Below are 23,267 nucleotides of genomic sequence, written 5' to 3'. Positions count from 1 at the left end.
GTAAACTAGCAGAGTGATTGATACTCTAACATGGCTTCCTGATGCACAAAAAAAAGTGATCATTTTAGAGATCCAAAAAAAGCGACTGGTCAAGACTGTCATAGCAATAGGTCAGCCCTTTTTTAATGGGCACAGATGCTATGTGTGTGTCACACACACGCACACAATATTTGTCTCATTAAAAAAAAAGAACTCTCCCACCGAAAACAGCCATCCCTGACGTCCCCCTGACGAATGGCACCAAGGATCGACCACCCCTCCGCACCATTGCAGGAGGGATGCCTACTCCCTCCTGCCATGCTGACCCCCCCCCCCCCCCACGAGAGAAAAAATTGGCAGGGGGATGCCCAATCCCTCTTGCCACTGGATGCTTTCCCCAACCCCCCACCCCCCCACTCTGTACCTTAGTCAGAAGTTGGAAGCGAAGTTCAGTCTCTCCTGTTCATAGGTCCACCAATCCAAAATGGTGGGCCTTCTCCTCCCAGGTGCATCATGTGATGCAAGGGGAAGAGCCTAAGGCCTTGAATGGCCTTAGGAGGGGCCTTATGGGGCCTTATGGAGGGGCTTAGGTGTCTGAGCAAATCAGGGTCTTAGGCTCCTCCCTCTATCTTGGGATACAGAAGGAGGAGCCTAAGTCCTTAGGCATCTGAGCCAATCAGTGACTTAGGCCCCTCCCCATGCATCACATGATGCACGGTGAGGGGAAGGCCCACCATGTTTAGCATCTGACCTCTCAGTGCCCCCAGCTTCCCTTTTTCCAACATTGCCTGTGCCTCTTTTCAAGCATCGCCCCCATGACCCATCTCTCCCTTCTCCAGCTTTGCCCCTTTTCTATCACTGCCCTTATGCTCCCACCTCCCACTTTTCAAGCATTGCCTCCTTTGCCCCCATCACCCCCTTTTCCACCATTGCCCTCTCACTGTCCCTAGTCTCGCTGTCCAGCATTGCCTTTTTGCATCCCTGTCCAGAATCTCTTCTCTATAGCCCTGTCTCTTCCTGTATTCAGCTTACTTCTCAGTGACAGAAGTGATGTTGATGTTGAATTGGACCTATTTCTTGTGAAATAATCAGTGTATCACAATTTCCATGTAGTGTTTTAAAAGTATAAAATGGGGTTATTTTCAAGTGCTCCTGTTGAAAGGTTTTTCATTATAATAATAATAATAATAATAATAACAGTTTTTATACCGCAATACCGTTAAGTTCTATGCGGTTTACAAAAGATTAGTGGGGTACAAGTTGAGTTGACGTACAAGTTGAATTAACTTAAGGGATTTGGGGAACAATTGGGAGAAAGGCAAGAGAGGGGAAAGAGGGAAGTGGGTCAGCTGTCTAGGTCTTTCGGGAATAGGTGGGTTTTGAGGCGGTTTCCTGAATATCTCATAAGTGGTGGGCAATAGGAGTTGTTCTAGGTCTTTACCCCATAGAGCAGCCTGATGTGAGAGAAGATGCTCATGTGATTTTTTAGTTTGCATCCTCTAACCGGGGGAGAAATGAAGTGCGAGTGGGAGCTTCTCTTGTGTTTGTTGGCTGAGAAGGAGAATAGGTCAGTGATGTATTTAGGGGTTAGACCGTAGAAAACTTTAAAACAGAGGGAGGCGAACTTAAACTTTACACGAGCTTCCATCGGCAACCAGTGTAGCTGTTTGAAGTATGGCGTCACATGATCGAACTTCTTTAGACCGAAGATTAGTCTGACCGCAGTGTTTTGCACTAGTTGCAATCGTCGTATATTCTTTTGAGGGATTGATAAGTAGACGATGTTACAGTAGTCGAGTTGACTTAATGCGAGGGATTGTACCAAGATTCTGAAGACAGAGTTATCAAAGTATGCTTTAATGGATTTAAGTTTCCAGAGGGTGAAAAAACTCTTTTTGATTATGGAGTCCACCTGATCTTTCATGGTGAGGCATTGGTCCAGAGTTACACCCAGTATTTTAATGGTGGGCTGTATGGGGTAGTTATGTTTGTTGATGTCTAGTGGGGTTTTGGTGTCAAGAGGGTGCGGTGAAGCGACAAAGAATTTTGTTTTCTCAGTATTGAGCTTGAGTTTGAAGTTTGTCGTCCAATGTTCCATCAAGTTTATGGCTTCTGATGCTTTTGGAATTGTTTCCGAGATAGAGTTGGCAAATGGGATAATAATTGTGAAGTCATCAGCGTAACTGAATAATTTTATCCCCAGCTGGGTTAATTAAACGCTCAGTGAGGTCATGTAGATATTGAAAAGCAGAGGGGATAGTGGGGACCCTTGTGGAACGCCGGATGGGTTGCTCCAGGTGTTGGAGAGGTCATTGTTGAAGCGAACCTGATAGGTTCGGGACGAAAGGAAACCATGAAACCAGTTTAGCACTTCGCCTCTGATGCCAATAGCGTCTAGACACTGTAGCAAATTCGCATGGTCTACAAGGTTAAAGGCAGAGCTCATGTCGAATTGCATGATCAGGGCACTGAGACCTTTGCTTAAAAGTAGGTGCAAGTAATCTAATATGGCCGCAATTACTGTTTCTGTGCTGAAAAGCGGTCTAAAGCTGGATTGAGTCTCATGCAGGAGTGAGAACTGGTCTAGATATTCCATTAATTGGGAGTGTACCAGCCCCTCCATGATCTTTACAAAGAGTGGTATGGAAGCAATTGGTCTGTAATTGGAAACTAGGGCTGACGATTCTTTGCTATTTTTTAGGATAGGGGTTATTATTATGTGGCCTTTGTTGGTGAGGAATTTTCCGTTTTTCAGGTTATGGGCTAAGTAGTGCAGTAGAGAAAGTTTAAATTCAAGTGGTGCCACTTTCATGATTTCCGGGGGACATGAGTCCAGGAAGCAGTATGATTTGGAGTATTTGTTGGGTGGACAAAGTAAGACTCCAAGAAAAGGCAGGCTAAAAAATTAATATTTTGAAATGCAATTGCTCCTTCATTGTAATAGGAAACTGTTTAGTTAAGGCATTATCAGGTGAAGATGTGCCTTACTACTAGATGCATTGTTTTTATGCTTTAACAGTTATGTGTGTTTTCTAGTATTAGAGCTCCTTTCTTGCTTTTAACATATGTTCACCACCTTGACCCATTTTCAAATTGTGCAAATATATCAATGAGACAGGGTGAAGTTCTCTGTCCCTGGCCAGCCAGTAGAGGGAGCCTGTGCACTGGAGCTAAATGAGAGAGCACGAGCAGTGGAACTGATTTGCATAAGAGCTACAAATGCTGCTGGGAGCTGTCCACTCACCCTAAGTGAGCTGTGGAAGGAGGGGGATGGGTCTGGTCTGACAAGCAACCAGGGGAGGAACCAGTGATGGTACTGGGAGCTTTGAGAAGAGCCCAGGGAAGCAGCCTGATAGACCTGGGAGAACATTGGTCTGGTGAGCAACCAGCGGAGGGACCAGCAGGGCCAATGGTGACTGGCAAAGAGACCAGTGATGGCACTGGGAGCTACTGGAAGACCCAGAGGATGAATGAGGGTGAGGACCGGAAGATCATGGAGTCCACGGAGGATCTAGAGATGACCAGGAGAACCTGGTCAGGAGTTTTCAGGAGTTTTAAGAATGTATGGATGGTGTGTTGCTAACTGTCAAAAAGCAAAAAACTCACTCCATTAATAATACATCTAAAACAGCTATGCACCAAATCAGTCTCACAAGCTAAAGAAAAAGCCTCAGAGAACTGGAGAGGTGAACCCACACTCTACCACCCATGCATCATAGTCAGAAAAAACTTTCACTAATGTGAAGACAGTGAGGTGAAAAAACTAATGAAAACCTAACCGTTCAAACATAGTCTTATACATAGTCAGTCCAAACAGTGAAGTCCACTGGCCGATTATCATTTTATGGCAAAAGCCACTCCTTCAGGGCCTCAGTGAAGAAAAAACAATCAGTTCAATCCAATCCAATCTTTAGTTTTATATACCAACTAGCTGATGCCCCGGCGTTGCACGGGTATTTAATTATAGCAATAACACTGTAAATGGATTCAAATAAAGATACTTTATAGTGGTGAATGAAATTATTTTTTTACAGCTTTATAAAAAGTACAATATTCAAATTATAATGTGAAATATTTGACAAAATGAATACAATACAACTAACACAAAACTTGATTATAAACAACATTTTTAGTTTCACCTCCAGGAGCAAGAACATATAAATTCTTGGGTGAAGAGACCCCCAGAACATATCACCCCAGTTAGTGAGGGATCTGCATACCAAGTTTCGTTCAAATCGGTCAAGCCGTTTTAGATTTACTGTGAGAATGGCAGCTGTTTACATTTTTTCCATTGACATGAATGGGTGAAATCTGATGTTCTGTTTGTAGCTCCGCCCACGTGTGCAGGTGGGCGGCGAGACCCCCAGGACATATCACCCCAGGTAGTTGGAATTACTGTGAGAATGGCAGCTATTTACATTTTTTCCATTGACATGAATGGGTGAAATCTGATTTTCTGTTTGTAGCTCCGCCCACATGTGCAGGTGGGCCGCAAGACCCCCAGAACATATCACCCCAGGTAGTGAGGGATCTGCATACCAAGTTTCGTTCAAATTGGTCCCACAGCTTTTTACATTTTTTCCATTGACGTGAATGGGTGAAATCTGATTTTCTGTTTGTAGCTCCGCCCACGTGTGCAGGTGGGCCGCGAGACCCCCAGAACATATCACCCCAGGTAGTGAGGGATCTGTATACCAATTTGCGTTCAAATCGGTCCCACAGCTTTTTACATTTTTTCCATTGACTTGAATGGGTGAAATATGATTTTCTGTTTGTAGCTCCGCCCACGTGTGCAGGTGGGCCGCGAGACCCCCAGAACATATCACCCCAGGTAGTGAGGGATCTGCATACCAAATTTCGTTCAAATCGGTCCCACGGCTTTTTACATTTTTTCCATTGACTTGAATGGGTGAAATCAGATTTTCTGTTTGTAGCTCCGCCCACGTGTGCAGGTGGGCTGCGAGACCCACAGAACATATCACCCCAGGTAGTGAGGGATCAGCATAGCAAGTTTCGTTCAAATCGGGCAAGCCGATTTTGCGTTGGCAGCTTTTTACATTTTTTCCATTGACATGAATGGGTGAAATCTGATTTTCTGTTTGTAGCTCCGCCCACATGTGCAGGTGGGCCGCGAGACCCCCAGAACATATCATCCCAGGTAGTGAGGGATCTGCATACCAAGTTTCGTTCAAATCGGTCAAGCCGTTTTTGCGTGATCGCGGCACATACACACACACATACATACCTCCGATTTTATATATATAGATTCATCCCTCAGAAAGGGCTCGACTCAGTTAACAAGATTTCCAGAGGATGCCAGAGAATATGGTAAGAGTGGATAGCTTAGCTGGTTTTAAGAAAGGTTTGGACAAGTTCCTGGAGGAAAAGTCCATAGTCTGTTATTGAGAAAGACATAGGGGAAGCAATTGCTTGCCTTGGATTGGTAGCATGGAATGTTGCTATTCCTTGGGTTTTAGCCAGGTACTAGTGACCTGGATTGGCCACTGAGAACGGGCTACTGGGTTTGATGGACCATTGGTCTGACCCAGTAAGATTATTCTTATGTTCCTGGAATCAAGAATAGAATGAAAGATAATCTCTACTCTAACCATTAATCTGAAACACATGATTTCTATCAAAGATTTCTGAAATAAGTGAGTTTTTAACATTTTCTGAAAGATTGGAAACTGATAGAGTAATCTAATCTCCGACGGTAGCTCATTCCAAATTTTTACAAATGAAAAGGCAAAAGATCAACAGATATTGGATATAGTTCTGATTCTTTTAATGGTAGGAAAGCCAAGTTTGTATTTCTGAATACTTCTGGAGTTAGATGGTGTGCAGGAATTGAAAAAGACAGGAACTAAAGGGGAAAAAATCCCATACATAATTTTAAATATCACACAAGCACATTTAAATTGAATGCTCCAGAAGACAGGAAGCCAATGAAGTGCCTTAAAGGGGTGACATGATCGTATTTATTCTTGCCATGTGTTCGATGAGCACAGATAGCTTGTCCTGGGAGGTGAGAAGCTGATATGCACGGACGGGGAGAGGGTGATAGTGTCCGAAGATCTAAAGGCGAAAAAACAGTGTGACAAGACAGTGGCTGCTGCCAGAAGGATGCTGGGCTGTATAAAGAGAATCGTAGCCAGTAGAAGTAAGAAGGTAATGATGCTCCTGTACAGGTCATTGGTGAGGCCCCACTTGGATTATTGTGTTCAGTTTTGGAGACCGTATCTGGCAAAGGACGTAAGAAGACTTGAAGCGGTCCAGAGGAGGGCGACGAAAATGATAGGAGGCTTGCGCCAGAAGACGTATGAGGAGAGACTGGAAGCCCTGAATATGTATACCCTAGAGGAAAGGAAGGACAGGGGAGATATGATTCAGACGTTCAAATACTTGAAGGGTATTAATGTAGAACAAAATCTTTTCCAGAGAATTGAAAATGGTAAAACCAGAGGACATAATTTGAGGTTGAGGGGTGGTAGATTCAACTTTACAGAGAGGGTGATGGATGCCTGGAATGTGCTCCCGAGAGAGGTGGTGGAGAGGAAAACGGTGACTAAGTTCAAAGAAGCGTGGGATGAACACAGAGGATCTAGAATCAGAAAATAATATTAAATATTGAACTAAGGCCAGTACTGGGCAGACTTGCACAGTCTGTGTCTGTATATGACCGTTTGGGGGAGGATGGGCTGGAGAGGGCTTCAATGGCTGGGAGGGTGTAGATGGGCTGGAGTAGGTTATGACGGAGATTTCAGCAGTTGGAGCAGGTAGAGCTTTGGATTCTTGCCCAGAAATAGCTAAGAAGAAATAATTAAAAAATTTAAATTGAATCAGGTTGGGCAGACTGGATGGACCTTTCGGGTCTTTATCTGCCGTCATCTACTATGTTACTATGTTACATTGAACTGATTGGTTTTTCTTCACTGAGGCCCTGAAGCAGTGGCTTTTGCCACAAAATGATTGTCAGCCGGTGGACTTCACTGTTTGGACTTACTATCTATATGAAGAGACATTTATCTTTGTTTGAACGGTTAGGTTTTCACTAGTTTTTTCACCTTCTGTCTTCACATTAACGAAAGCTTTTTCTGCCTGTGATGCATGTGAGGTAGAGTGTTGATTCACCTCTCCAGTTATCTTAGGCTTTGAGACTGATTTGGTGCACAGCTGTTTTGGCCATATTATTAATGGAGTGAGTTTTTTGCTTTTTGGTTGTTTTCCCTCCATTCCCTATTTTTCATTTTGTGTTGCTAACTGTTACAGCAGAAGCACCTGGGGAGTGGAGGTGAGAGACAGATATTGACCACTCGACCTGATCACATGATCAGAATCAACTATGATTAAACATTAAACATTAGATTTGCATTCAATAAGAATGACTAATTTTGAAGTTAACAAATTGTGAAGTTTCTTTCAACAACACAATTTATGGAATTAATTTTATATAATGTTGAAACAACTTTATATTCAACAATTATAAAGTAACTAAAAGTAATACAGTGGAACCTTGGTTTATGAGCATAATTCGTTCCAGAAGCAGGCTCGTAAACCAAATTCCTCGTATATCAAAGCGAGTTTCCCCATAGGAAGTAAGGCAAACTTGCTTGATTGGTTCCACTCCCCCCCCCCCCCCGTGGCCACCGGCGCTACTCCACCCCATCCCATCCCATCCCACCCCACCACATCCCCAAAAGACCCCCCTACCCCCGAGGCCACTGGTGCACTTCCACATCCCCTCCCCGTGAACCAGCATCGTCCCTCCGCTAACAAATACCACCCCCCCCCCCCCGGTGAACCGGCATCGCCCCCCACCTTGCAAACACCCGCCAGCCCAAACTGAAGCCTTACCCCCATCTGGCACTGGCACACAGCACCAACCCACAGAAGGTACCGGTGCCCGAAGATCGTGCTGCTTGCTGGACTGGGCCTTGAGCATCTGCGCATGCTCAAGGCCTTCTGGCTCCCGCCTGTCTACCACCCCAATAGCCCTTATGGATGCAGGTGCCACATATATGGCAGTACAGTAGGTTTTTGGGGCGGAGTTGGGGGGGTGCACAATTTTCACCATGAAGTTAAAGTGGCTTATGGGCCAGGGTCCTCCTCTCTATGGTTCACTAGCCCACCCCTCAGATGACTTAAACCACCTCTGTACAGCTCTACTAGGCTTTCCTATGCCAGGTGCTGATGTTCTGGAGGCAGGTATGTACATTTTTATTCTGATTTTTATGACCAGGAGGGAGGGGGAGGGGCAGTGATCACTGGGAGAGTGTGTGGGGGTTTGTACTTTGTGTCTGCAGTGGTTATCTGGTCACTTTGGATACCTTCTGGGTACTTAGACCTGTTTTTAGATCACCTAAGTCACAACATATAAGTTCCATCTAGGCAGTCTCGTCAAACTTTCAATTATCCCTGCAGGACGAATAAGTCTAGGTCAGCCCACATCCTGCTCTCACCACTCCTTCACAAACAACCCTTTCAGCTCTGGGCACACAACAGGATTCAGAGGCCTAAAAGTTCTCTGGATACATCTAAAAATCCGTTTCAATTATTGTCACTTGAAAGACCTGTCTTTTAGGTCATCCAAGTGCCGACTTGGGTGGGTTTTTAGACGTATTTTTCTTTCAATTATGAGCCCCTTAATGTATTAGTTTTATTAAAAAGTAACTAGGAACTGTAATATATTAGTTTCTTTTGCAGAAACTAGTAACATTAATATATTATTTTTTTACATACCGTGTTTCCTCAAAAATAAGACCTACCCCGAAAATAAGCCCTAGCATAATTTTGGGGGTAGGTCTTAATATAAGCCCTATCCCCGAAAATAAGCCTTAGTTGCAGCGCTTCCCCGTGTACACCCTGCCGACCCTTCTATCTCTCCCGCCAACCGCGAGACCGAATTACTGTACCTTATAACAAACGGCGGCGTCGCAGCAATATAGACAGGCTGCTTCGTGGCCTTTTCTGCCCAGGCGTTCCTCTGCCACATCACTGATGATGTCATCAGCAACACGGCACACATGCCCAGGCAGGAGAAGGACGTGAAGCAGCCTATCTACATTGCTGCGATGCTGCGGTTTGTTACAAGGTACAGTATTTCAGTCTTGCAGTCGGCAGGAGAGATGGAAGGGTAGGTGGGTGGGTGCGCAGTGGCGGTGGCAGCGGCGGCAAGCGGAGGGAGGGAGAGATACAAGCTGCAAGGGTTCTGCTGCACAAGGGATGGGAGGGAGGAATAGAAAGACATTGCACAAGGGGATGGGTGAGAGGGGAGGAAAGATGCTGCACATGTGGGGGAGAGAAAAGAAATGGTAAGAATTGGGGTGGGAAGAGAAAGATGATCTTTGTACATGAAAAAAAGAAGACCTACCCCGAAAATAAGACCTAGTGCCTATTTTGGACCCAAAATTAATATAAGACAGTGTCTTATTTTCAGGGAAACACAGTAGTAACACAATATTATGTGCACTACATGATATAAGCCAAATGACAGCACATCCCTCCTACTTTGGCTGAGGCTCCAGGCCTGGCCCTGCTCTGCCCCTGTGCTAGGCTCTCACTGGAGAGTTCTTCTGTATTTAGGGAAGTTCTTGTCTCACTTCCCCTAAGTCTTTATCACTGTGCAACGCACTGCCAGTCCATGTAGCACAGTGATAATTAGCGTCATCCTCTGGCTTAACTCCATTAATAGTTAAATATCCAACACTGCCAGAGCCAGAACCCACAAAACGGTCAGGGACATCGGAGCCTCTGCCCTTACTAGACTCTGTTAAATAATACAGTAAGTATCTGGGAACTGCTTCATATTTCTGCTGGAAAAAAGCAACCCGGTTGCCACTGACAGTTAATCCCCCTCCTAAAGTGCAAGAGAGTCTCACTGTCTCCCCTGGCTGGGCTATCACTGTGGGTTCCTGTGTCACTGAGTGCTGGGCCCATGAACCTGGGAAGAAAGAGCAGTTTTAATTAGTCCTCAGAACCAGCCCTGAATGATCTCAATAACTCTGTGTCTCCTGCATATCAATTACCTGTCAGGAAAAGGCTCAGGAGACCTAGGGTCAGCCCAGTGGAGGTCATAATGCAAGAACTGTGGAAAGGAGCTAGACTCTGCACTACTGTCTTCCAAGGACCCTCTGTGCCCCAGCCTTTATCCCTGTAGAGAACCCGGGGCTGGACTGTGACCCTCAAGCATGCAAATGAGCACTTGGTTCTCAGATCTTATTGGATGCTTTGGTGAATGTCCAAAGCCTATAATCTTAATCCAGGTGGGGTGAGTTTTGAGGCATGTATATAGACCCCTCCCTGATGAATACTGACCACACTATCATGCATATCCACCCCCCCCTCTCCAGCTGGCAGCTTTCCAATTGGTGCAGAAGAAAGCTTCTGTTGTTATGCTGATGAAAGTTGCAACTGGCGACGGTGTATGCAGTGTGGGGCCTTGAGCATTTGTACATGCCACTCTCTCAGAGATGGTGGGAGCCGGCAGGCCTTGAGCATGTGCAGATGCTCAAGGCCCTCCACCAGATCTGCATACACCATCGGCAGTCACAGTTTTATTCAGCGTTGGGTTATTTTGCTTGTTCAGTTGCCTCCATAGTAAAGGAGATTATCCCAGGACAAGCAGGCATAATATTCTCACATGTGGGGTGACGTCATCTACGGAGCCCCGATGCGGAAGCATTTTCAAGCAAACTTGATTGAAGATTTAAGTTTGCTCTGCTGCTCCACGCATGCGTGCCTTCCTGCTCCACTAGGGGGTGCATCCCCTCGTGGTCTCCAGTTCAAAATTTTCCGCTGAGCCTAGAAGTCGTGTTTTCCAGGCTCTGCCCCAACTGCCTTCTAGCACCGCGATTTTTCTTGTTTTTTTCTCGATTAAGTCGCTATGCGCAAATTCTTTACTTTTCAACTTGATCCCTGCTTCGTTTTTGACGACCCGGAGGCTTCCGGGTCCCCGTGGCCGCGTGGCTACTCGAGCCGCGGCTACTTTCGATTCTATGTCCCGGCCTTTGACCGGCTTTAAAAAGTGCACCCGGTGTGAGCGGCTTCTTTCCATCACAGACCCGCATCGCCGGTGCATCCTCTGCCTGGGGGCGGCTCATCCAACCGACTCCTGCCCCCAGTGCGCTACTTTCCAGAACTGGGCCCTCCGTCGAAGAAAAGCCCGCATGGCGGACCTTTTCGCCCCGGACCAACCCTCTACCTCGGCCTCGAGGTCAGTCCCGGCCTCGGCCTCGGCCTTGACCTCGGCCCCGAATACCTCGGCATCACCCCGAGACCCGAATCCGAAGCCCTCGGGACAGCAGAAAGCCTCGGCCCCGGGTAAGTCCCCTCTTCCTTCTTCAGGTTCCGTAACATCGAAGAAGCCAGCCTCGGGGACAACGTCGACGCATGGCGGAAGCCCCATGCTTACAGCCCCGGCTAAGCCCTCCAAGCCTTCGGGCCGTGCCTCCACCACACGGGAATACTCTGATACGAGGTCGCCCCCGGTGGAGTGCACCGAGGCAGTGGACATGCCTTCGATGCTGTCCGTGCCCTTCTTCCAGGACCTACTCCGAGCGATGATCTCGTCGGAGCTGTCCGCTGCAATGGCCCAGTTACAATCAGCCTCGACCTCGACCCCGCATGTGCCAGACCAGCCTGAGCCTCGCATCGAGCAACCTCGGGGAAAAGTGCGCAATCTTCGCCGCATCCCATCCTCCTCGGACTCCTCACCGAGGCGCCCGAGACGCTCTCCCTCCGCAGACCGCCGAGGGGCAAAACGTTGTGCTAAAACAACAGAAACCTCGAACCGCCGTACCTCCAAGAAGGCCCGAAGTTCACCAACTCTACGAGGCCGTTCTCCTACACCTCGTACGGGACCACTAAGGGTGTCTGAGTTATCACTCTCCAACCCGCGCTTCCTCCGAACTCCCCCTCGCACCGGGATCCCGACCCGAGGTCGCAGGTATTCTCCGAGGGAGTCCGGGTCGAGGTCACCGATTCAACATCGATCGGTACCCCGAACCCCGGCATCGTCTCCGAGGGGCTCCTCGAGACGCCGAAGATCGACAACCCCGGAACACTCTCACAGTGCTTCCCCAGTCTCGGAGCGTGGATCGGAGCAGGAACCTCGATACTCGAGGGAAGCCTCCCCATCCTTCTCCACTCGACGGAGGTCTCGTTCACCGACCCTGCACGGGGCCCCGGGAACATCCCGCCCATCCTTCACTCGCTTTGTCCAGGACATGGGCCACGCTTTGGACTTAGACCTCCAGTCCGACTCCAGATACTCTAAGGAGTACCTAGCGGAGCTGGATATGCCATCACTGCCCAGAGAGTCCCTTCGCTTACCACCTAACCCGGTACTCCAACAGGCCTTCTTCAGGAACCTGGAGACCCCCTACATGGTCACAGCCGTACCCTCCAAAATGGAGACCAAGTACCGCACAGTACCCTACCCGGGATTCGAACAACCACAGCTCTCCCACCAGTCGCTGCTAGTAGAATCCTCCTTGAAAAAGGCTCACCCATCCCGGGTCTCAGCAGCGGTCCCCCAAGGCCGAGAAGGCCGAACCCTGGACAAGTTCGGCAGGAGACTATATCAAAATGAAAGATGGCCTCTAGGGTGCAAAGCTACACTTTCACCTTCACATCCTACCTCAAACACCTCATTGGACTATTGAGAGCCTTTGAGACTGACCTACCGACCTCCCGGCAAGAAGCGTTTGGCCTGCTTTTAGAGTCCCTCTCCAACCTGCGCCTCCATCTATTCCACGCGGCCTACGATGGCTTCGAACTCTCCTCCAGAGAGGCAGCCTTTGCTATCGCCATGCGCCGACTAGCTTGGCTGCGCCTGGTCGACATGGACCCCAACTTGCAGGACCGGTTGGCTAACCTCCCCTGCGTGGGAAAAGAACTGTTCGATGACACTATCGAGGCGGCTACAAAACGCCTCTCCGAACACGAACGCTCGTTCGCCTCCCTCGTCCGGCAAAAGCCTAAACCGACCGCGCCCAGGCCATTCAGGGCCCCTCCGCGCCGATACCCACAAAAATCCACTCCCGCCTTCTCGCGGCCTCCACCCAGGCGCCCGCAGGCCCACCATCGGGCTCGACCCAAGTCCCAACCACCTGCGACTACCAAACCATCCCCGTCCTTTTGACGGGATGCGCGGAAGGGGGCGGGCCCCCTCCGCCATAGTCCCAAGCCTCCTTCCCATCGGGGGTCGCCTCAAAGCCTTTTACCCTCGCTGGGAACAAGTCACGTCGGACGCATGGGTCCTTGGCGTGATCTCATCAGGATACTCTCTCAACTTTCGGGCCATTCCTCCAGACAACCCTCCAAGGAATTGCCCTCCGAACCGGACGCAGCTACCCCTGCTCCTCTCCGAAGCTCGAGACCTGCTTCGCCTGAGAGCAGTGGAGGAGGTTCCCCCCGACCAACGGGGAAAGGGCTTCTACTCCCGTTACTTCCTGGTACCGAAAAAAACGGGAGACCTACGCCCAATACTAGACTTGAGACGCCTCAACAAGTTTCTGGTATGGGAAAAATTTCGAATGCTTTCCCTACCGACCCTCTACCCCCTGATCGACGAGGGCGACTGGCTCTGCTCCCTCGATCTGAAGGAGGCGTACACACATGTCCCAGTGCACCCCGCTCACCGCAAGTTCTTGCGTTTTCAGGTAGGGGACTGGCACCTACGATACCGAGTCCTCCCCTTCGGCCTAGCATCATCACCTCGGGTCTTCACCAAGTGCCTCGTGGTGGTCGCAGCAACCTTACGTTCCCAGGGCCTCCAGGTATTCCCCTACCTGGACGACTGGCTGATCAAAGCCCTGTCCAGGGAAGGGGTTATCTCAGCGACCCAACAGACTATTACCTACCTACAAAGTCTGGGGTTCGAAATAAACTTCCCAAAATCCCAACTACGCCCCTCGCAGTCCCTACAGTTCATCGGGGCCACGCTGGACACGGTTCGCCTCCATTCCTTCCTCCCCCCTCCGCGCCTAGAGGCGTTAGTAAGTCTGAGTCGAAGGATCTCCCTGCTGACCTCGGTATCAGCTCGACAGATGATGACTCTTCTGGGCCACATGGCCTCCACTGTCCATGTCACACCCTTCGCCCGCCTCCATCTGAGAATCCCTCAATGGACCCTGGCCTCTCAATGGCATCAAGACCGGGACCCAATCGACCGTCCCGTGACAGTGACTCCTTCATTGCAACGATCGCTCCGCTGGTGGGCCGACTCTTCAAATCTTTCCAAAGGTTTGCTCTTCCTCGCCCCACCCCACAGCAAGGTACTCACCACGGACTCGTCGGAGTACGCTTGGGGAGCCCATCTGGACGGCCTACGCACTCAAGGGATGTGGTCAGCAGAGGACTGTCGCTGCCACATCAACATGCTAGAGCTTCGGGCCATCTATCTCGCAGCTGTAGCTTTTCAACATCTGCTCCACGACCGGGTGGTCCTCATCCGAACCAACAACCAGGTAGCGATGTACTACGTAAACAAACAAGGGGGAACAGGGTCTTGGCCCCTATGTCGGGAAGCCCTGCGCCTCTGGAAATGGGCAATCTCCAACAATACCTTCCTTCGAGCTGTGTACATACAAGGAGAACAAAACTGTCTGGCGGACAGACTCAGCCGCCTCCTCCAGCCACACGAGTGGTCACTACACTCTCAGACCCTACGACGGGTGTTCGAACGGTGGGGGACGTCTCAAATAGATCTGTTCGCATCCCCTCACAACCACAAGCTGCCTCTCTTCTGCTCCCGGATGTACTCCCCGGACCGGCTCGAGGCCGACGCCTTCCTCCTCGACTGGGAGGGAAGGTTTCTCTACGCGTTTCCGCCATTTCCCCTGATCCTGCGGACGCTGGTCCACCTGAAAATGGTGCAAGCCACCCTGATCCTGATTGCTCCTCGCTGGCCACGCCAGCCTTGGTTTTCCCTTCTGCTTCAACTCAGCGTCAGAGATCCACTACCTCTGCCTCGGTTTCCCTCTCTACTATCACAGGGTCAGGGTTCGCTGTTACATCCCAATCTTCAATCTCTTCATCTGAATGCTTGGTTTCTTTCCCCCTGACTTCTCTCCCCGTGTCTCAGTCAGTCAAGGAGATACTGGAGGCCTCCAGATAGACCTCGACGAGAACCTGCTACTCCCAAAAGTGGACCAGATTCTCAGCCTGGTGCTCCTCTCACAGCCAGGACCTGGTGTCGGTCCCCGTCCCTCTGGTCCTTGACTATTTACTTCAATTATCTCATTCTGGCCTAAAGACCAACTCCATTTGAGTACACCTCAGTGCGATTGCGGCTTTTCATCAGCCACTGGAAGGGAAAGCCCTCTCGCTCCATCCCTTAGTCTCTCGCTTCATGAAGGGTCTTCTGAATGTCCACCCTCCTCTCAAACCTCCTCCGGTGGTTTGGGACCTTAACGTGGTTCTGGCTCAACTAATGAAACCTCCATTTGAGCCCCTAGACAAATGCCATCCAAAATTCCTCACTTGGAAGGTGATTTTCCTGCTCGCGCTCACTTCCGCCCGGCGGGTTAGTGAACTACAAGCTCTGGTAGCGGACCCACCCTTCACTGTATTCCATCATGACAAGGTGGTACTCCGCACTCATCCAAAGTTCCTGCCTAAAGTAGTGTCTGATTTTCATCTCAATCAGTCCATTGTCTTACCTGTGTTTTTTCTCAAGCCCCACTCTCACCCCGGAGAGGTGGCGCTCCACACTCTTGACTGCAAGAGAGCGTTGGCCTTTTACCTCCAATGCACTCAACCACACCGGAAAGTCCCACAATTGTTTTTGTCTTTCGACCCAAACCGGTTAGGTCACCCAGTTTCCAAGCGCACCTTGTCCAACTGGTTGGCCGATTGCATCTCCTTTTGCTATGCTCAGGCTGGTCTCGCGCTGCATGGTCGAGTAACGGGACACAAGGTCTGAGCGATGGCAGCCTCCGTAGCGTTCCTCAGGTCCACACCTATTGAGGAAATCTGCAAGGCTGCCACGTGGTCTTCGGTTCATACTTTCACCTCCCACTACTGTCTGGACTCACTGTCCAGAAGCGATGGCCGGTTTGGCCAATCGGTATTGCGAAATCTATTTGCTTAAATTGCCAACTTCCCTCCATCCCTTTTCAGTTAGCTTGGAGGTCACCCACATGTGAGAATATCATGCCTGCTTGTCCTGGGATAAAGCACAGTTACTTACCGTAACAGATGTTATCCAGGGACAGCAGGCATATATTCTCACAACCCGCCCACCTCCCCGAGGTTGGCTTCTTTGCTAGTTAAGTGAACTGGAGACCACGAGGGGATGCACCCCCTAGTGGAGCAGGAAGGCACGCATGCGTGGAGCAGCAGAGCAAACTTAAATCTTCAATCAAGTTTGCTTGAAAATGCTTCCGCATCGGGGCTCCGTAGATGACGTCACCCCACATGTGAGAATATATGCCTGCTGTCCCTGGATAACACCTGTTTCGGTAAGTAACTGTGCTTTTTTGTGAGAGAGGAGGGGAGATATGGGCTTTGTGATTCTTGTTCTGTATTTGTGATTTATAAAATGTCAGTTGTACAGAATATTATTTCTTTTTATAAGTTAATAAAATGATTTCAATATAAATCATAATTATTTGAGGCTTGTGTAGATGGAATCATACTGAGTTTGCTTGGACAGAGACAAACTTTGTCCCCATCATTCTTAAATGTCACTTACATAAATATTGCATTTTGTAATCATCAAAACATATTCTAAAAACAAAGCTCATCCTAAAAAAAGAGTCAATCTAATTATGTATAATCTAGACCAGGGGTCAGGAACCTATGGCTCGCGAGCCAAATGTGGCTCTTTTGATGGCTGCATTTGGCTCGCTGCCAACGTGCCACTTTGACTTCCGGGGGCGGAGCCAAGGAGAGCAGCCGCACACACTATGAGCTCCTCTGCTGCAGCGGAGAAAAATCTTCTCCAAGATGTGCACTGCAGCAGAGGACATCCGAGCAGACCTACCCAGACCATCGGGGACATCCTGCCGGTCACCCGGAAGCAGGAGCCGCCAACACAGAGCTGGATCGGATCTGAGCCAGGACGGGGACAGTGGCGGCCATCTTCCGACACTCTGCACAGTGTGGCACCTCCCCCAGCTGCAGATTCTAGCCTGGACCGCAGCAAGCTATACCAGTGAAGGGGACAAGTCGTGAGTGTGCCTACTTCATTTGTTATTGCTCCAGAACACCCCCTAATCTCCCCAGTGTCAGTCTGTGACTATATGAATGCATGGGAAAGATCCTTGGCTGGGGCTTGATTGATGCATAACAACCTTATTAAAAATAATTCAGAGACTTATTGTACTTTAAAAGTGTTGGTCTTACATAAAATGCATACATTTACTTGTATTTAGTTTTAAACATATTGTATGGCTCTTACAGTATGTCGTGTTTATGGCTCTCTCATCCAACCACTATAACTATCTGTAGTTCTTTTTAACTTATAGTTGATTATTTTAGTTTAAAAACCCCAAAACACACAAAAAAACCTCAGAGATCATTTCTAAACTAAAAAAAGCCAAAACAGTCAAAAATCCTTTCTCAGAAGACCTTTTCCCCTCAGAGTAAGGGAATTTACCAACATCCATAAATGGAGTCTTTATTCTGTTTATCAAGTCCCAAAGGTTACTCTAACATTCACCAACATCCCAAGTTCCCAAAACAGCACAAAAGATATCCTTTCAAAAAGCAGTTCTCGCCATATGCAAACACATTCAAATTACTATGCAAAGGAGTTCCTCTTCATTCAGAAGTAGAAATCATTCCCTAGGTCTTAGGGAATTGATTCAGGTCAGTGTTGCAGAATGGAAGCCCATGCCACCTCCCATGTAGCTTTCCTAACTTGCTTCTACCACCCACTAGTAGACTGTTGAACCCTCCACCCCAAAACTAACAGGGACCTATCAAAACCTAGTCTTAGAACCAAGGTTTCCTCTCAGAATGGAAGATTTTTGATGATAAAGTATTTGTATTATGTTAAAAAACAAATTATTCATTATAAGGTCTATATGATTAAGGAGCTTAGAGGTTGGTTGTTTTTTTTCTATAGTCTTGTTCAAATATGTATGAGTATTGTTTTTTTTAAATCATTTTTATTATAATTTCAAAAAACTAATATCAGTACCAAATTTTGTTTCTGATAAAAGGAGTCAACATTATACAGAAAGGTGTCCAACATTGTTCAAAAGGACGACCTGCTCAAGTGTCCAAGTCTGGAATAGCTCTACACTCCAATAACACTTGTTGTATCATGAAAGATCTCAGGCCATCAGCAAAAATTTATAATGCCTTTCCTTTTCAGTGGCTTGACATATGTGCTTTCAACCCAGTCGTATTCCCTTTTTATCATGTCCAAAGTTATGGAGACATTAAGAACCAAAGTCCACTTCCAAGCCAATTCAGCATAGGCCAATTCCCCCGCCAATTCCTGCAAAAATTTATGATGAAATCTCAACGGGGTTCGTACTTGGGCCGTGAGTTTTTCTTGTATCTCCTCATTCAAAGCAGCAGGGGAAAGGTCTGTCAAATAATGATGAAGTTGTCGATAGGCGTACCAATCCATAGCTGGTAGCTGATGAATTGTCCAGAGTTCCTCAAATTCCAACGGGAGGCCTTCAGCAGAGACCACTTGAGATATATATGTTAGACCTCACCGGGCCCAGTAGGTGAAGGATGATTGAAACAAACTGGGGCAAAAATTTCCATTTCCCACTAGAGGCAAACAAGATATGATGTGTGGTGAGATTTTCAAAAGCTTGTATAGTCTCTTCCAAGTCAACCACATGGCAGGTAGAAACATGTCATTCTGGATCTGAGGCGAAGTAGGTAACTTTTTGGTATGTATGAGTATTGTTTTTTTATGTGCTTGGACTCTGGCAGCAGCTCAAGATGCATTTTCTAAGTAAAAGAGCAATTTAATGTCACCCCAACATATTTTGGCCAATGTTGAAAAGGAACAGTGTTACCCCTATCATTGATTTATAACTTGACATTGGCAGACTGATGTAACCTCAGTTTAGCCCACAAAATATAAGTAGTCTGGTGCTGGAGTTCAGCTCTCATCTCTGGTTCTTCAATGAAATCAGGCAGATGATGTAGTCAAGTGTGCTGTAGGGATTCCGGAATAAACTTATTTTGCTGGACAGTGATACCCCCTCCCCCTAAGTAAACAACTTGAATGTCTTGATCAGTACTGCCAGTAGTTAAGGACCTGACATTGGACAAGAAGAGCAACTAAAATGGTTAAGGGGCTGGAGGAGTTGCCGTACAGTGAGCGATTAGAGAAACTGGGCCTCTTCTCCCTTGAAAAGAGGAGACTGAGAGGAGACATGATCGAAACATTCAAGATATTGAACGGAATAGACTTAGTAGATAAAGACAGGTTGGTCACCCTCTCCAAGGTAAAGAGAACGAGAGTTAAAAGGGGATAGATTCCGTACAAACGTAAGGAAGTTCTTCTTCACCCAGAGAGTGGTAGAAAACTGGAACGTTCTTCTGGAGGCTGTTATAAGGGAAAACACCCTCCAGGGATTTAAGACAAAGTTAGACAAGTTCCTGCTGAACAAGAACGTATGCAGGTAAGGCTAGTCTCAGTTAGGGCACTGGTCTTTGACCTAAGGGCCGCCGCATGAGTGGACTGCTGGGCACAATGGACCACTGGTCTGACCCAGTAGTGGCAATTCTTATGTTCTTATGTTTTGTCTAACTGCAGTACTTCTTGGTCACTTTTACAATCTTTACTCTGATGGGTCCTTCCCCCTAGCCTTCTGGGTACTCCCTGAGATTCCACTCCAGCCACACTTATGCCTCCATCTTGAGCATGTGACTATCTCCAGCAAAGCACCAGTATTTCACCTTAAGCTACTTAACCTCATGCATAAATATGAACTGAAATCAACTATCAACTATGAAATGAGCGCTTTTCTGCTTAACTTGAAGGAGTCTGGGACTGGTTTTCTTAAGTGTTGAACTAAGTTTTCTCTTTAATAAAATGCTAAATTATGTTTAGCTGCAGACCTAACTTATCTCATGTTCTAGCCTGCCTGCACTGGGTGTTTTAGCTTGGGCATTCTAGCTTCTTATGGCTATCTCAGCATATGATATTGTATTCCGCCCTCCTGGATATGTAACAGAAAGACTGCAGGGATTAGATAAGTGACCTGCTAGTGTGAGCTTAGGACCAATGATTGTTAAGAAAAGTAACACGTGAAAAGTTTTTTCTAGAATTCAGTTGTATAGCCAGAAGAATGTATAAATATCTCTGTAACTTCCTGGTTTCTGGACTTCTGAAGCCAGCTTGGGGCTCAGGGGTCCGCATATGCTGAATAAACATCTGTGCTTTCTTCAAGTCTCTAAGTTTTGTGGCTGCCCAAAGTGACCTTACAAACTTAGTAGAAGATCTCACGCCCTGATCATTTTCCATCCGTACAGGGTTGTAAAAGCAAGAAATTTCTTGACCATACTTTAGCATTTCAAGCAGCTTCCCATGATAAAGAATTTCGATTGTTATTGCTTACAGCTTGCTCTTATAAACATTTTAGAACTCAGTTGAGAACCTATCTTTTCTCAAAATACTTGGCCAAATAACTCTTCTTGTTCTTCATGATATTGTTTATAATCTTTTATTTATTTACTAGTCTTTAAGCCCGTTACATTAACGGGTGCTAGAACATATGTGCATGTGTCTGTCTTTATTTTTTTCTCTCTCTCTCCTTAGCCGCTTTCTTTCTTTCTGCCTTTATTTTTCCTTTGCTGTCCTCTGTTCCTTTTACTTCATCCCCCCTGTCCATCAGCATCTCTTTCCTTCTCCCCCTGTCCAGCAGTAGGCATCCCTTCCTTTTGTATCCCCCCTCCTCCTTCTTATCCCTATGATACTCTTACCTTGCTCTGTCCCTGATCAGAGGTTCCCGACAGCCGCTCAGTTGCATCCATTGGAAAAGTTCCCACTGCCGCATCCCTCACCCCTCCTGACGCGGCTCCCGCTGTCCTTTCTGTCTGTCTCTGTCTCTGGCCCCCCTTTGCCTGTCTGTCTTTCTGTGTATCTCCCTGCCCCTGTGTCTTTCTTCTTTCTCCCTCTGTCTGTCTGTCCAAAGCAGCATTCCATCCCCCTCCATTTCCCTCCCCCCACACCAGTTCCCTGTGCACCTGCCCCTGTGTCTTTCTTATTTTCTTTGTGTTTCCCTTCCTCTCTCTGTCTGTCTGTCCAAAGCAGCATTCCCTCCCCCTCCATTTCCCTCCCCCCCCACCAGTTCCCTGTGCAGCAGCATTAGCGTTTCCTCTACCCCCCCCCTTTCCCTTCCCGCGGTCCGGACTACAAACGTGGTGATTACAGCAGCGCTTGCATCAGTCTCCACACGCTGCTTCGGGTCCTTCTACTGCCCTGATTTACTCTGGCACGTCCCTGATGACATCATCAGAGATGCGGCAGAGCAAATCAGGGCAGTTGAAGGGCCCGAAGCAGTGTGTGAAGACTGATGCACACGCTGCTGGAATCGCCATTCGTGCCCGCGGGAAGAGAAGGGTGTGGGTGTCAAAGGAGGAACGGAGATCGGTGGCGGCAGGAGGAACGGAGATCGTCGTCTGGCTGCGGTCCGGCTTGTGGAGAGCAGGGAGGCTGTGGGGAAGAAAAGGGGGTGGGTGGCAAAGGAGGAACGGAGATCGGCGGCGGCAGGAGGAACGGAGATCGTCGTCTGGCTGCGGTCGGGCTTGTGGAGAGCAGGGAGGCTGTGACGTATGAAGCGAGCAGGTGGTGACGTAAAACCCGCGCATGCGCACTCGTGTTTTCGCGCCGGATCAGGGAACACGGTTTTTTAGTGCACATGCGCGGCCTATCATTTTATTATATTAGATTCAATTTTCTATACCGTTCTCCCAGGAGAGCTCAGAACGGTTTACATGAGTTTATTCAGGTTCTCAAGCATTTTTCCCTGTCTGTCCCGACAGGCTCACAATCTATCTAATGTACCTGGGGCAATAGGGGGATTAAAGGGCAAATTCTATAAGAAGCGCCCAAAAGTTAGGCACCTACTTAGGCACTGTTGAGTGCGATTCAAGTAAAATTGGGTGCTGTTTAATGAATCACGCTGAATGGAACCCATTTTGGAGGCGCCAAGAAATAAGCCAGCTCTAGGCACAACTAAAAGTTAGGCGCCTAGCTGAGCGCTTAAGCACGCTTAAGAGCAGTGATTCTGCAACAAGGCGCCTGACATGTAGCCACGCCCACGCTTAACATGAAAGCCGCCTAAATTTTTAGAGGCGCCTTGTTACAGAATCTTGATAGACACCTATGTTTCAATCAGTGCTGATTAGAAAGCTTAATTGAGCTTGTTATTCAGTTTAGATAGGCGCCTATCTAGTTGGGTGCCTCCAAAATAGGTGCCTAACTTTAGATGCTTCACGATAGCTCCTATCTCCCCCTGCTTCTCCTACCCACTTCCTTCCTCATCCACCAAGTCTGACCAAATCCGTTCTAAATCCGATAAATTTGTTGTAATTAACTCTGCCCTCTTCATCTACGAAGTTGGCTAACTTGTTGTAAATTTCCTTTTCATCTGCCAATTTTTGGCTACAGTTGTTGTTAACCCGATAAATTTGTTGTAAATCTACAAGTTCATGTGGATCCTAATCTAATTTAATGTAAACCGCCTAGAACTCGCTGGGTATGGCGGTATATAAGAATAAAATTATTATTATTATTATTATTATTATAGTATTTTGGCCCAAGTGACTTGCCCAGGGTCACAAGGAGCAGCATGGGTTTGTAAACCACATTGAACTTACAGTTGCGCGGTCAAGATGCACGATGTTATGTTATGTTATGTTTCCTCATCTCTGCCCTTCCTCCATTCTTCAAATTTACATCTTTTTCTCCAGCTGCAACATCGAGGAGATTCACCGATTGCAACATCGAGGAGATTCACCGATTGTGAGTACATCTACTTTATCTGCTCAATAAAATTCTATGGACTTGCCTGTGTGTGCGTTGGGAATGCTAAGGTTTAATATCTGCATAATTTAGTCAGGACAGAAAGCTAAATAAGGGCAGAACACTCCCACTGAGAAAGCAAAAGAAGCTGACAGAGGCTCTGTGGGCTCATAAAAACGAAAGGCTAACAGAATACCTCCTCTCTTAGGTATGCAGCAAACAGACCTTCAGCCATGGGTATAATTCAGAGTGAGTCACACTGAATATAGTAGAGGGGGGGTGTAATCGTAGCTTAAAGGGCAAAGAAGTCAAAGAATTACTGTATAACTGGATAAGACTT

At 47.6% G+C, this 23,267-nt stretch overlaps 2 gene segments (V, D, J or C); both read right to left on the bottom strand.

Moving 5' to 3' along the window:
- Positions 1 to 10,082, bottom strand: part of LOC117365993 — a 227,617-nt gene extending 217,535 nt beyond the window's left edge. The window contains 2 exon segments of the V gene segment in view: positions 9,607 to 9,919; positions 10,005 to 10,082. Coding sequence covers positions 9,607 to 9,919; positions 10,005 to 10,053 — 362 coding nt within the window.
- LOC117365996 overlaps positions 1 to 22,891 on the bottom strand; it is a 36,058-nt gene extending 13,167 nt beyond the window's left edge. Inside the window, exon 1 of the V gene segment in view lies at positions 22,783 to 22,891.
- Positions 22,892 to 23,267: the final 376 nt, after the last annotated feature.

The sequence above is a fragment of the Geotrypetes seraphini genome, chromosome 8 (assembly GCF_902459505.1).
Source record: "Geotrypetes seraphini chromosome 8, aGeoSer1.1, whole genome shotgun sequence".
Classification (NCBI taxonomy): Eukaryota; Metazoa; Chordata; class Amphibia; order Gymnophiona; family Dermophiidae; genus Geotrypetes; species Geotrypetes seraphini.
This window is presented reverse-complemented; position numbering and strand designations above follow the sequence as displayed.